General features: G+C 31.6%; 2 protein-coding genes across 2 annotated transcripts; both read right to left on the bottom strand.

The window, feature by feature from the left end:
- Positions 1–603: 603 nt before the first annotated feature.
- LOC114370359 (thioredoxin H2-like) lies at positions 604–1,659 on the bottom strand. The gene is made up of 3 exons (XM_028327679.1): positions 1,468–1,659; positions 1,230–1,352; positions 604–735 (listed from the first exon to the last, which is right to left on the bottom strand). Exons 1-3 carry the CDS (start codon positions 1,594–1,596, stop codon positions 604–606), a joined length of 384 nt encoding a protein of 127 aa, XP_028183480.1. The 5' UTR covers positions 1,597–1,659.
- Positions 1,660–5,128: 3,469 nt separating this feature from the next.
- Positions 5,129–11,941, bottom strand: LOC114379301. The gene is made up of 4 exons (XM_028337944.1): positions 11,046–11,941; positions 10,738–10,928; positions 5,987–6,058; positions 5,129–5,908 (listed from the first exon to the last, which is right to left on the bottom strand). Exons 1-4 carry the CDS (start codon positions 11,725–11,727, stop codon positions 5,516–5,518), a joined length of 1,338 nt encoding a protein of 445 aa, XP_028193745.1. The 5' UTR covers positions 11,728–11,941; the 3' UTR covers positions 5,129–5,515.
- Between the last annotated feature and the right edge of the window lie 4,016 nt (positions 11,942–15,957).

The following is a 15,957-nucleotide window of genomic DNA, read 5'->3' as shown; positions in this document are numbered from 1 at the left end:
TGTTGAGCATAATAACACTTCTAGTGAAGTACCTACAAATATTTATGACCTAAGACTATAGAAAAATATTGATGGAAAATTTAGAGATTTAGTGATAGAAAAGGATCCTATCAAACATGACAATTTTCAATATCCAAAAGATGAAAATAATAGATATTTCTATTCATCATGTTATCAACGAACAATGTCAAATGAAGAAAAACATGATAGATTGAATCATATTGAATGAGTTACAAGATAGATTGAATGGGTTAATTATTTTATCTATTGAAAGTGAAGTGTTAGAATTATTTGATTATAAAACTCTGATAAATGATTTTGCAGCTAAAAAAGTTAGAAGATTAATATAAAAATTGATATTTTATATAATATACTAAATCTCTTTAAAATTCTTGTAAAAAAAAAACATTTTTAACATTTTTACCTTAGATCCCAAAATGTCTATACACGATCATACATGCTCTTGCCAGACAACAACACCTTACACCAATATACATGTTTTTTTTAGGATTAACACACTTGATCTCTCTCTCTCTCTCTCTCTCTCTCTCTCTATATATATATATATATATATATATATATATTAAAAATTAAAGCCATCGCTCAATTCCTGTGTTTATCAATCAGTTTCTGCAGCTCCTCCTTTTTGGCTCCCACCACCTTTTCCACTACTTTCCCTTTTTTAATTAGTATAAATGTTGGCATTGCTTGCACCTGGAAAGCCTGGGCCACCTCCTGTTTCCATTTATATGTACATTTGTATCAAATTAAAGTAAATTTTTCTGTTAAACAAAATGGGGCATATAGCTAAGATTTTAATTAGAATATGTAATTTTTATTATATATTATAATATTTTCCAATCATAAATTTTTATATATTGTAAAATATTAAAATTTTTAATAATTAATTTTAGAGTAATATATGTAAGAAAATGTATAATATTTTGGTATAAATTACATATATAAGTATCTTTTGATGAAGACAATTTTCTTGATCAGTCAAATTTTCAATGCATATCAAAACTTAAATTAAGATTATTTATTAAACTAAACAACACCAGATCAATTCTTATACCCTCAATCGTTAATATAATTTATAATTATTTGATAATATAAAAATCTACTCCATGTGCAGTATAAAATATGGGTGTATGAAAATTAAATTCTAAAACTAATTAAAAATAAAAGTATATATATTATCATTATGAAAGAAACCACGCGAATCTTACCATTAGCTCATCCACATCAATCTTAATGAACTCCACGTCTGTGTATTTTGCAGCAAAATTTTTGATAATTGGGTCCATGTATTTGCAAGGTCCACACCACGTAGCGGTGAAGTCGATAACCATCTTTAATGAATTAAAAAAAGACAATTAACTAATGGCCTCATGAAATTAAACCCAGAATTTCAGAAGCTGATAATGTTAATTATAGCTCATTTTATAATTTATATATCAAACTTACCAGCTTGTTTGTTTCTTTGGAGACATCAAAGTGAGCCTTCCATTTAGCAGTGGAATGGAAGGTGAGGATCAGGGATGATGAATGTGATGATTTTTCAACAAACTCAAAAGTGGAAAACTTGGCTCCCATAATGTTAATTGCTGCTATTCAATTCCTTTGGGGGGATCAAAAACCAATACTGATTTGAGGCTGTGTAGGAATTGTTATTGTGAGTGAATTTTGGGTGACGTAACATTTCGACCTTATATAGAGTAACAAGTATCGTGCATGATGGGGAATTAAATTATTAATTATTATCACATTAATTCTTAGTAAACGAGTCACCCCACAAAATAGCCAACCAGATTCTTGAATGCCTACAGCTGATTTTGGAACATAAAGTAAACGGTCTTGCAAGCTTCTTTTTTTTTTTTTTTTATCCGTGAAATGTTAGTGGTTAGTTTGCTAAAATATTAATAAAATAATTAATTAAATCCATAACATTTTATTTCTTGTTTTCCTTTTCATCACCAAATCAATTTTATAAATCAAAACTCTTCGCCTCTGAATTCATCCTAGTGGATTAGATAATTATCCATTTTATTCCTTTAAAGTGAATATCTAACTTCAAAAGAAGTCAAATGAAATTGATAAATAAAAATAAGGCTTAATTATTGTTTAGTCTCTAAATTTAGGAGGTGTTTTTTTTAGTCCTAGAAATTTAAAAATATTTTTTTTAGTTTATGAATTTTGACAAATTATTATTTTTAGTCTCTAACATAATAAATTAATATTTTGTGTCGATTTATAGTACTTTATCATATTTTTTAACATTTTGTGACAGTTTTAAAGTGCAAATTTAAAATAAATTAGCATTATGTTTTAATTTGAAAAATCAATCCATTTAATTTCTTTGTCATACTGGTTTCAACAATTTTTAAAATAAGTAAAAATTAATATTTGATATCAAAAGTAATTTTAAACAAGATTTAATTACAATTTAAATCTGAATTTGAGGTGTGCTTTTTTTAATCTCTAAAATTTAAGTCTAAAACAGTAATTAAGCCTAAAAACAATAACTGGGTGATAAATGAGTTAAACAATTTAAATTTATTAGTTTAAGTTTTATATTTTTTCCCTAACAAGTTAAATTTAAAGTTTGGTTCAACTTGTACACCTCTAATTTAATTTTCAGCCTTTGCCCACGAAATTTTTTTTTGTTAAGAATCAATTTTCCATTTTTAGTACCGGGTTGTTTTTCTGTTTATTATATCCCTTTCAGATGAAAGTGTTGATCTTCATAACAAACTCTACAAACTAAAACAGGTATTTATGATTCCCAGAAAATTGAGTTAATTAAGTAATTAACTAAAAAGAATTCCAGGTGACAGTAAAGAACGATAAGCACGCAAAAATCAAATCAGCATGAGCTGTTTGTTTAAATAAACAAGTTGAATAGCTTGTGAATGAATGGGCAAGAGCCGTCAATCCTCTTTTCAATTCCATTTCAGAGCAGTAGAGGTGAAAAAACAAGAAAAGAGAATAAATACATAGTACTATAGTAGTATTAAAAAAATAGTGCCTTAAAAAATCTAATAGGTATCCCATAGCTTAAGTGCGCGTATTTATTATAACTTTCAAATAAGCGTGAATTAAATGAAATAAATGTGTTGTCAAGTTTTTCTAATACCTACATTAAGATTTTATATTTTCTATCAAAGATGTAAAACTTATTTTAAAAAAATCTAAAATGTCTTATTATATGTTTTTTTTAAACTACATTTTTTATTTAAAATTTAATCAATATGCATTGCCAATGTAAAAAAATAATTAACTAAAATTATTGTTAATGTGACTTTTAAGATAATTAATTATTATAAAAATTGATAAAACTATTGTTAAAAACAGACGACTACACTATAGACGATTACACTATGCTAACTACACTAAAAAGTAATTTATAATTCTTGTCTTTTTTCATTGCATTCATTCTATTTATATGTGTTTACAAATGGCGATAATTATACACTAAGAATCAGTCAGTGTTCGAAGCAAAAGTAACAAATTCTACTGATATTATCTTGTAGGTGATTATAAGAAACTACAGGCAGAGTGAAGTAGTGGAGTAGTGGAAGACAGCACTACTCTGAAATGGAATTGAAATGATATTAATTATAAAGTTGATTTGCATTATTGGTGCTTCATCAACCTTGTTTCAAATATTTTTTTTATCTATGACCCTAGGTTTACTACAACCCAGAAAAAAAAATCTCTTAATATGTGTGTATTTGTTGTGTGGTAATGATTTTAGATTCTTGTCAAGCATATGGTAAAAGTAACATGTTATAATGTTAAGTGTAAATAACACTCACTATTTGATGAGTTGAGTGAAACGCTTGATTCCCTGGTGAGTGAGAGGAGGATGCGGATTGAATGTGATATGTATGTATGTGTGTGATAGAGTTAATATTCTTTGTTAACTTGACTTGCTATGAACTCATTAGGCTTAGTGCAACCATTTGTTAAATAAATAAAAGGTAACACCAAAAATAGTTGAACTGGGATAGAGAGATTCAGGCATAGAACACACTTTGACCCCGAGTTGTGATTAATTTTTGCTTAAGGACAAGTAAAATTTGAAGTTTGGAGTTGTGATAAATCTACAATAACATATATAGATTTATAGAGCTATCTAACATATTGTTATGCATTAATTTGATGATATAGTGTGGAAATATAACTCAAGTAATGAGTAATGATAGATAGTGTTACCACGAATGGTTATAGAGCTATCATTACCCACAACTACCACCACGAAAGTTTTGATTAATGCATCAATGTTTATTGAATCAGCGTTTTGGGTATATTTTCTGAGTCTTAACAAAATTTCTGCCAACAAATTTATTTTGATCGGATAGGTTGATCAGCATGCATCACTATCATGAAATGTTGTTTAACAAACACCAATATTTTGATCTGACTTAAAAGTTGGAAGGAATTGAAGATGCAGCCGAGTCATTTGAATGTCACAAACGGAGAAGATTGTTTACAAAAGTTAATTTTTTTATCGCAAGAAAAAGAAAATTATTTAAAAACAAAAAAAAAAAAAGTTCAGTCCGAGTCAATCAGTGACGAAGATCTGCGTGTAAAAAGGATTATATATATTTGTACTTTTGTTGGAGTTCTTTTGTTGTATCAAAGGACCTAATTCCAGTCATTAGTATGATAGTGATAATATTGAAGACAAGAAATCCTCACCTATTATCTTTTTTTTATGAAATTGGAGAAAATTTTCAAGATATTGATACGCCGCAGATACCAAATTCGGGTGAAACAAAAGTTAGGGGAAGATGTGACTTAGGTTGAATAGTTCGATCTATTCTTCAAAATTGTGATTAACCTTTTTTAAATTGAATCAGGCACAATTAAAAAAATCTTATGAATGAAAATTTAAAAATTAGAGCTTTTGATTATGCCAATCAGTTAGAAAAAAGAATACTTAAAAAAGAAAAACTCAGTAAAATTAGATCAAATGCTACTTTATTTATTTGACATTAGTTTATTTATTTTAATATCCACCTGAAAGTTAACTTAAAGGATACTTTGTAATAAAGCTTGTAAATATGCATAAGTTGATGTCATGTGCCCTTAGTGCAGTGAAAAGTTATGGCTCGAGGAGAAATAAAAACCAATCAGAGAATGCAACTGTAATATTTTTTCCAACGAGACACTGCTTTTGCAATTTGTGCCTTACGAAAGTATCTACCTTCCTAAACAAGGGGTGACAAAAGCGCCAACTGGTTGGCGGCTATTGCAGAAAGAGAAAACAAGAGCAACATTCCAGTCTCCAGAACATTAGATATTCGCATACAGTTTAGTTTCTTCATGTGAGATTTCGGACAAAGGTCCACACTAGCCACTGGACTACAAAATAGTGGAGGAGTCTAGACGTTTGAACTTTCAAGTGTCAAACAAAATTGTTCAAAACATGTTTTCATGCCAGGCGAATAAAAAATGGTTCACCACCAACTAGTGACAGTAATAACCACTATAAACAACTCATAACTTATCATGATTGCACCCCCACATCACCTGCGACGTGATTAACTTGACCACCAGCACCATGGTTGTTGTAATAGCCACCACCTCTGCCACCTCTTCCTCTGTTGTTATAATAGTTGTTCCTTGGATAATAATTTCCAGGTTGATCATAATATTGGTTGCGCCCATTTTGGTAGCCTCCTCTGCCACCACTTCGACCTCCACGACCATTTGAGTAACCCCTGCGACCACCTCCACCACGACCACCTCTATGGTTCTGATAACCCCTCCTGGGGTATGACTGCTGGTCCTTTGCCTCTACATCTCGTTCATTATACTCTAGATCCACTTGCTGGTTCGTCTGTTCATGTTGAACTGACACCACTTCACCTGCATTTTCTGCTTCTGCTTCTACTTCATCCTGCAGAAAAAATAATAAAACCTTTAGCATCTGATCAACTTCAATGTCAGTACAATATCTAGCCAAAATTATACAAACCTTCAGAAGCTCTCCCTCAGGATCAGAGGGATCTTCTTCAGATCCATGTCCTTGAATTGCAGTTCCTTCATCCTAATAAAAGCATATGGAACTTATAAGCTAATAGTATAAAGTATCCAAATTTATTTTGGCTTGATTCAAAGATGAAAAAAACAATATTCTTTACCAAAAGCGACAAGCAGTGAGAATTGAAGTGTATCTGTAGAATTCATATCACAGAACAAGTGAAGCACCATAGATATCTTACACCAAAGAAAAAGAAAGGAAAGAAAAAAAGACTACTTTAAAAAAATCCGGGATAATAGAAACAAATAATGTTTTACATTGCCACATTTTACACAGCTTAAAGAAAGTTATCACACTAGTTAGTGCTAGGTAATTGAATGTTACAGTATTTGCACGAACTTTGATTATGAAATATCGATATTGTGAAGTTGTCAAGGAGCCATAACTTTGGAATTGATCAAAAGCCAAGGTGAAAATATTGTCATCATTCCTAAGAATACTTGCAACAGAGAGACCATAACTTTGGAATTGATCTCCAAATAATGGCAAGACCTAGGTGTTGGGAACCTCCTTTAAAGTTTAAAGAATAAAATCTAGAGGTTGTTAGGCACGTGGAAAAGACTCAGTAGAAAGTTCATGCAGGATTTGGTGTGTTTATTCCATAAGATAGTTAGTTAAGGTGGTTACAACAGTGGTAAGGGAATTTAGGAGGACATAGAGTTTATGGCTGACTCAGAGATTAGAAACGCAAAACAGTATTGTACAACTAAAACAATCTGGTTTAGTGACCAGATTTTTCGGTCCAAACACTCAGCACATGAGGGTTCACTTAGAAGGGGAACAACTGTTACACAATAATTTTCCAATCCACAATTAATACAAATAACTGTCGGATAAACCACATATAACTGTTCAGCACAGATACAAAAAACTACTAGCCTATTTCTTATTTCTTCTACCATATACTACAAATTTCAAAGACATAGGCCTTCCACCAGTCTATCCAGTTTAAATAGGTAAAAAGTTTACAGCACTGGGCAGATCAGAATAATAATTTTGTTAACTGAGATTTCTTAGTTGTAATGTTGTTGCCCTTGTAAGGAAAGGAGTACTTTGTGTGCTCTCATCATAAATTCATGACTGAAACAGAGTTATTCTTCATTCTTCCAAAATATTTTAGGGTTCCCATCACCAAGAGCACCAGACTTATAGTTTATAACAATGATTGTTAATTATAAAAAATGTCAAGCTATACTTCACAGATATATCCGTATGTGTAAATAGAAAGAGGACAAAATGGGAGAAAAAACAATCAGTCGCCATAGCAACCATATGTGCTTCTAGAATGTTGTGCAAGTATTCAAAATAAAAACAATGACGACAAAACCTCGTTACACTATCGGGTGTCCACTACATAGATCAATCAACTTTCTTGTATGAGTGTTAGTCTGTTTATGAAAATTATAGGCATACATTTAATTTTGCGCACCACTATTACACTGGATCAGGATTCAATTCAAATAACAGTTCAACAGTAAATATAAATAGATATTTGCACACTTGTCACCAGAATAACAGTGATCTTAAAATTTTTGGCCTAATATGCATAGTACACGACACACTTGTTAGACCTTCGAAGATAAGGAAAACTTATTTCATAGTAGAAGTAGAACTTCAAAAGATAAGGAAAACTTATTTCCTAGTAAGTTACAAGTGTTTATCAGCCACCTATGTTGGCCAGGGGATGGAACACCAATACACCACTACACAGACAATGGAATGGAGAATTTCCCTCTCATGCCCTCTATCATCACTTTGGACACACCCAGGTAGCACTCCATCTGGTATTTGAGACAGCCACATACTTAAAAAGACAGACCATGTCACTGGTATATTATATCATTTCGCTAACCCCACAGAAACAGGAAATTTAACCATATAAACACTAACTCGCCACTTAGAATAGGGAAATGCAACAGTTGATAACTCGAAGCCTGAAACCAAGGACTTATCAGTAAAAAACATTTTGACTTCAATTGAAGAGAACAAGTACAACACACTATACAACGTCAACAATGACAATAATATTCTAGAAGACATGGTCAGGAGAGTTATCAATGCACTACCAATTCTCCCATAAACTATACTCTCTCCGGTCTCAAATATAAGCAACAAAAATTGCTTCTTTTTTTTTTGTCTCAAATATAAACAAATCCCAATTACCTATACCTTATTTAATGAAACTATCCACAAAATACCCTTCATTTAATAAGGCCAAAGACTTTTTTTTATGATTGATATCAAGTTCCAATGAAGGATAATTTAGGGAAAATGTTTATTTTTTAATTGGAAATGACACCATTTGATGAAATTAACTAATTTTCTTAATAACTGTGAAGTATGTCTTTTTTTGCTTATAATCAAGACCAGAGGGAGTATGACATTCCTTCTTATTTAAAGAAGATAGACAAGGCCTATTCTGACATAGAACTTGCATACACATCCTATAACCAAAGACTCAACTTTCAGAGATATAGATTTAATTTCTCAAAACATGTCGTGAAGAAGGGTCTCTTCATTTCAACCTAACAGAAAAAATAAATATAATCTAGAAAAATCACTCCAAAATGGTTGTTCCCAGCATATTGGAGAAAAATTATAAAAAAACATTGGAAATATTTAGACATGCCCACATGAAATACCATCTGTAAGAAACAGAACCTCTGCTTGTACATTCTTCTATATCAAGAATGGTTCTAAACATCATATATTTTATCATTGTTTGCACACATTAATAATAACAACAACAACAATAATAATATAATAATAATGGAAGACGTGTATGTGTAGAACACGTCTAGAAGCAGAACCTAGTGGGATAACTATGTACAACATGATGTTTTGTACATATTGCAGATTAACTGTGTAGAACAAAATATAACAATCTACTTGAAGACATGCATGTGTATTGTGTACAGGGTACTTTAGCTACTAAAAGGTTTCTCCTAACACTTCAAGTGCAGGGGATAACTCTATCTTGCACTTTGTGCATTAAGATTACACACAAGGTTGTCAAACTCCAGATTTTACATAAACTTGGTGCAGCTCTGTAAACTCAACTTTAAACTTGTAATAGTCAACTTCATATAAATAATATAATAAAACACTTATTTTAACTTATTATATTATGCTTTATTTAGTTTTCATCACTGTTATTATTTAATTTATTATATCACTGTTATATATTATGCTTTAAATAGTTTTTTTATTTTTTATAATGAGTTTAATGCCTATCCACTGACGGTGTAAAACACCGTCATCCAATCACATTTCATCATTTTACATAATTATTTTAAAAGTCAACAAACTTATCATACATGGTGAGTTGTAATTGGATGACTGCATAAAACTTTTTACATTGTCAGCGCATAATCTTTTTTCTCTTTTATAATACCCTTATATTTATTATTATTACTATTATTATTATTCTTTAGTTGATTATATATTATATGCTATGTTTTCATAAAAAAACAAAAAAATACCTGTTGGGCTCAAACAGAGGCCCAACAATACAAAACAGACAAGAGATAAAGAAAGAAACCCTGACTATGACCCGACCCATCAGGTGCTTTTAGCTAGCACTGCCACAAACAGACAAGAGAACACAGAGGAGTGGGAGGTCACAAAGGCTGTCCACAACAGCAAAGGTCACAGTGCCTTACCCACAACAAAGGTTGCAACGCCATAACCAGCAACGCTAAAGGTCACATAACCATGTCCCTAAATGCACTAAAAACAACCAAAACGACATGTGTTTTGGATTAAAAATTGACCCAACAAACTTGTTCAGCCTCAAGATTGCGAGTCTGCTACAAATACACACAAAAAGTAATTTGCCACCAAGTTAAACAAGACCGTGCCTGTAGACTCGTCAACTCATACGAGTTAATTAGTCTCCCGAGTTTGATAACCATGATTAAACAAATATATATTGCATAATTCTATATTTTTTATAACTCATGATTCATGATAGAAAACAAATTATTTATAGGTCTCATGCCCCTTTATAGCTTAAGCACAGTAGTACAGTATATTACAGATACCCTCCTCCTATAGCATTTCAGCTGTAGCCGAAGCAAATGAGTAACTTGCCAACTTCAATTAAGTCACTGGGACATGTAAATCTAGAGCATATTCTTAAGCACGACTTCATCAATACTACATTCATCCAGGTTGCATAACAAAGAAAGTATAATGAGGTTAACCATGCTTATTCATCTATATAAATTAATAAATACACTTCAAGTCCACTGCATAAAGCAGTAACACCGGAGAAGAAATATAATGATTTTCTTCAAAACTAAGAAACACAATGAGATTCTAATTTAATTTTTCCCTAACCCCATGTATCAGCAGAAGAATTACAACAAACAAATCAGCAAACATCCTTCTCACATCCCTCCCCTCTTACCTGTGCAACCATAAACAGAAATCACCTCTCAACAAAAGTTCTATCACTTCCCAACAACATTTTATCCAACCAAATAAAGTAATGTTGACATCTACGGTACTTCAGTCCCAAAGCAGTCCAAAAAATTTAAACTTCATTCCAACAAAGACATAACAGCATTCAAGCCATGAACTTAACTCAGCTGAATTCCCATTTTACCAATTCAAAACAAGCAACGCATTCCAAACACTAACTTTTCAAAAACAACCAATCCAACAAGCACTATAAATTATACCTTCTCCTGAGACTGAAAAACAGGCTGCTCCACTTCAACCGGAACCACAGACCCATGCACCGGCACATGGAAGGAAACGTAATTTCCCCCAGCAGCTGCCGCAGCAACTTCAACCGGAGCCTTCATCTCAGGTGTCGTAGTAAAGTACTCCGAAGACATAATCTTGTTCAACTTCTCCCTTAATGCAGCATCTACAGAAAAAAGAAACCAAAAACCAAAAAAAAACAAAAAAACACTCAATAAAAAGTTAACAAGTAAAAAAACAACTCAACACGAAAGAAAAAAAGAGCAATTCAACAGAACCATACAAGTAACATCAGCATCAGGCCCAATGGGCTGCTCCGACTTAGCAAGCCACAGCTTGGCGTGTTCCACGCAGCGGTGCAGCGCGTTCTTGTGCGAAAAGCTTGAATCCGCGGGCCGCGAAACGAGCAACCCTCTCAGTGCGGAGATCGAATCCAAGTCCTTCTCGCCAAGCAGATCGGTGGCATCGTCGGTGACGTAGTCGTAGGTCAAGCAGCAGCCACGCTCGTGCGTCCTGGTAAGCATCGTGGACGCAAAGTCACTCTTCACATCGAAAAGTGAACCAAAATAGAGCAAATTAAGCAGGTCCTCCACAACGACGTCGTTCCTCGAGTTCGAGTTCGGCTCAGTCGAGCCGGAGCTCTCAGCTAGGGTTTCGTTTTCGGTCTCGGTCTCGTGGCGAGGGTTTTGAGAAGACGTGCCGTTGATTTGGAGCTCTTCGGAGAGAGCGGTGGCGAGAGGTTGCCGGAGCTTATCGAGCTCATCGATGAGGGCGAGGACGGAGGGTTTGGAGCGTAGAACCTCTTCCTGCTCCTTGTTCAAGGGCTTGCCCAAGGTGACGGCCTCTTCCATGGCGAGGATGCGGTTCAGCTTCTTGCGGAGAGCGCGGAGGCGCTTGTTGATAAGGCTCATCACGGGACCGTCGTTGGCGGCGGCGACGTCATTGTTGCTTGCGGTGGCCGCCATTTGTAACCAAGCAGCTCCTTCTGTTGCTCCTTTAGTTAAATCGGGGGTTGTACGGTGGCGCCGCCCCGGAGAAGGGTCGTTTGCGGCGGAGAGAGAGAGAGTGGGGTTTGGATTGGTTCAGTGTGAACGATACGGCGGTGAGTGTGTGTGTGTGTGTGGAGAGTGTAGTTTGGGTTTGGGAGAGTTTATAATGAGAGTGTTCGGTTTGAGGTTTTGATTTTTGTGTGTTTAGAAAAATGGGGAGGAAACCGAGTGGGCCGAACTTGTCGGTTCTGTGGACAGCTTCGAATGGCTTCCTTCCTTGGACTTGTGGGATTTTTTGATCCAATTAGACATGGACACAGCATCGTTTGTGCCAGCTGGGTAGAATGGATCATCATCCTATGGATATCAAAGAGAACTAGGGTATTATTCACTTGCTAAAAATACAATTTCGATTATGTTATTTTAGTTAGTTTTTAATTTATTTTATTAATTAAAAAATTTGTTTAATAATTTAATAAATATTTTATTTTAATAATTTTTTAGTAATTTTTAATATTTTTTTAAATATTGTTTGAAGTAGTATTTTTTAAAATGCTAATTTTTAACTTTTAATTTAAAAAAAATCACTTTTATTCTTAATATATTTATTCATTTTTCCTATTAGCTTTTTAAAATAAATCATGATTTTATTATTTTCTATTATTTTATACTTTTCAATTACTTCAACAATTAATTTTACCAAATACTTATAATTTAATAAACTAATTTTTTAACTTTTAGCTACTAAATAGTTTCTCAGATTCTAACTAGTTTATCCAACATAGTTTTGATTTGATTTTCATTTAAGAAATTCAATTCAATTATTTGTGAAAATAAATTCTTGAATTTCTAAATTAATGAGATTCGAGGAGTGGCAATATTTTCTTTTTTTAATCTCAAAGTGGAAAAACTATAAACCAAGAAGCATTTTATTCAAGTAAAAGTGGACCTAGGATCAAATAGCTTAAGTAAGGTATTGAGTTTGAATTTTGAGAGAAAATATCTTACTAAAGATGATCACTTAAATTTTACCACAAAGATTAATTATTAATAAAATCGATAAATATTTCATAACAATCACATAAAAAAATGTAATTTCTTTTATATAATGGTGATAATGTGGTTTAAACCTAAAGTCTCATGCTAATTATAAAATTCTTTATCATTAGGTCAATCTTAGTTGATTAGAAAAATTATAATATATATTATATTGTATAAAATGAAAATATATATTTAGTAAACATGAAATTTTTATACTAAAGGAAAATTGACAACATTGATATAGGTTTCTTATCTCTCTAGTTCATATTTATGAAATATTGGAAAATTAATCCAAATTTTTAAATATTAATATAAGTGAACGAAGAATTAAGCACATAAAAAAAAAGAGTTAAGAGATGTATTTCAAGATGTAATGGAATATATCTAACTCTCGAGAAACTCCATTAGTCTAATAAAAAGATAAATGGAGAGGTGAAACAATAAAAGTCTATTAAATTACATTTATGAATGAAGTTATTCACCATCATTATAGAATGGGATCCTTGTGAAGAGAAAAAGTATCATTCAACTAAAGACTTATGCGATAATAGTGTTTTTTAAGTTTATCAAGAAAATTTATAATGGGGAGAGTTTTTTCAAGTTTATCTATAAAATTTGTTAGCTTATTTGAGATAGTGATTATTTGCTTACATGTTCCACTTGATGACGTAAGAAAAACATGTTGAACCACATTAAATTTGTTTCTCTTTCTATTTTATTGTTTATAGGAACTAATATACATATTATCATTTCTCGGGTTCTGTCATAGAATAAATATTAAAATTCTAAAGTAAATGTTTCTCAATATTATAAACACAATGGTCATTCAAAATATTGAGTTATATTTTCTCCATTACATTTTATAAAAATATTGGATAAATAGAAAAACAGTTCAAATAAGTAAAAGACCAGATAATGTAGTGAAGAGTCTCGCTCTCGCTCATGGGAAATTTCATACCTAGGTCGTATACAACATTTTAACACTTAGTTTGTAATTAGAAAAAAATGGCAATGCTGTTAATATTACTGAAGACTAATTGTAATAATATTATTTAACAAAAACTCATTATTACCAAACTTATTAATTTTATATTCAACAGATATTGATCTTGTTTGTTTTGATATTTTTAGAATTGTTTTTTAGTATAGGATGACACATATTGCTATTAGGGGCCTTAGATTTTCAATACAAAATGAAAATGTATTTCCATTTTGCCTCTTGTCAAAATACAAAATAGAAAAATGTTTCCATTTTATATTATGTAAACAGAAATACGTTTGTTTTTTATCTTGCCATAATACGAAACAAAAATGCATTTTCATTTCATACTGTGAACACACACCCCAATACAAAATGGAAATATTTTTTCATTTTGTGCAATAGAAAACAGAAATGCATTTTTGTGAGGGTATTTATGTTAAAATAAAAAATACTAAAGAAGGGGGTGCAATAGAAAAAAAGGTAGTGTCAATAACAAAGGTCTCCTAATAATAATGGAACCTAAATATCCAATACACAGTAGATCAATTGAGACAACCAAGGTGTTTGGGCTTAGTTTTTCATTTCATTTTGCACATGAGCTTGACCCAACCCATTGAAGAGTAAACTGGCCAGAATCTGCTGTAGTTGAAATTCTTTTAGCTATGTTAAATGATGAAATATATCCCACATTTTGAGGATGAAATATATCCCACATAAGAATCCTCAGCATAGTGGAGTAGCAAAGGAATTTGGCACAAATAGAGTCCCTCTCCTTTCCAAGACTGAGCCCCTCAAATCATATAATTTTATCAATATTAATTTGCACCATCATGATTCGTGAGCAATGATATCTCCTTTCCAACCTCTAACTCATGATGAAATAATGAGTTTTTTGTGCTAAAAAAAGTATGTGAAATGAACAATTAAATGCCAATCATAAAAGTTATTAACTAAATTTTCTTTTTTTATAGAAGTTAATTTTTATGCACAAGAAGTCTGTAATAACTAACAAAAAAATTTATTATTAATATGATTTTTACTATATTTATTATAAAATTTAATAAATTTATTATACTATAGTTTATGATTAAATGACAGTAAAAATAGCAATGCTTATAGTATTTACCAATTTTTTTATAGCATTGAAGATATCATATAATTGATTAGTAATAATAATTTTTGAAAATAATTTGATGTATCAATACCTTTTATACTTTTGGATGAAGTAATCATACCCAACAGCCCATGAATTGTACACCAAGAAAAACGTGAGTGAAATGTGTGAAAAGTGAAAAAAAAAAAAAAAAAGATTGACTCGAGATGTGTCGATTAATCATCATTTCGCCACTTGCAAATAAGTTCACTTATACTTCCTCCTAATTTACCACTTGACTACCCCGAAAAAGCAACATCCATTTCTTCACACCGACTACATATTGGACATGAATAAGAGACAAATTTGACTGATGTACATTAAAATCAGGGATCAAAATGGCCAATAGTTGTTAAAATCTAAGATTAAATATATAGTTCCTTTCCCTAAAAAAATGATAGTTCCTTCTTAAAAAAATATTAAATTAACATATTCTTAACAATAGCTAATTTTAAGTACTGGACCCATATGCTCCTCTTTTTTCATTCCTCTTCCTCCTCTTCTCTTACCATCATAACTGAAAGCTCTTTGTAGTCAAGTATAAGACCTGTCATTTGGAGAAATAGAAATGAGTTAAAGAAGCATAAATTATGTACCCAAAAAATAAAGCATAAATTGATTATGTGTAGTCAATATGACCGAGACTTAATTTATTTCCTCTAATTCATCCAAGGAGATCTAGGAAAGTTTCATTATTCTTACCCCCTTTTTTTTTCCTGCGGGTTAACCACTGTTGTTAATGGCTCTTTTTTTTTTTGTTACTTTGGTTAATTGTTCTTTGATGGTGTTAGGCCTGATAAGTAATTCAGGCCTGTTTGGCAAGAGCTTCTTTAGAAACACTTTCAAGAAAAAAAAATTGAAATTAACTTTTTTATTAATTAGCTAAAATTAATTTCTATTAGTTAATTTATAGAAATTCTTTCATATAATTTCTTTAAAAAATAAAATAATATCTACGAATTAGCTAATAGTTAACTAACTAATAGCTCATTTTAGTTTCAGTTGAAGGAAATAATTGAGAAAAAAAAGA

This window comes from Glycine soja, chromosome 2 (assembly GCF_004193775.1).
Source record: "Glycine soja cultivar W05 chromosome 2, ASM419377v2, whole genome shotgun sequence".
NCBI classification, from domain to species: domain Eukaryota; kingdom Viridiplantae; phylum Streptophyta; class Magnoliopsida; order Fabales; family Fabaceae; genus Glycine; species Glycine soja.
Note: the sequence above shows the minus strand (reverse complement) of the source record. Positions and strands in the feature narration are given on the sequence as shown.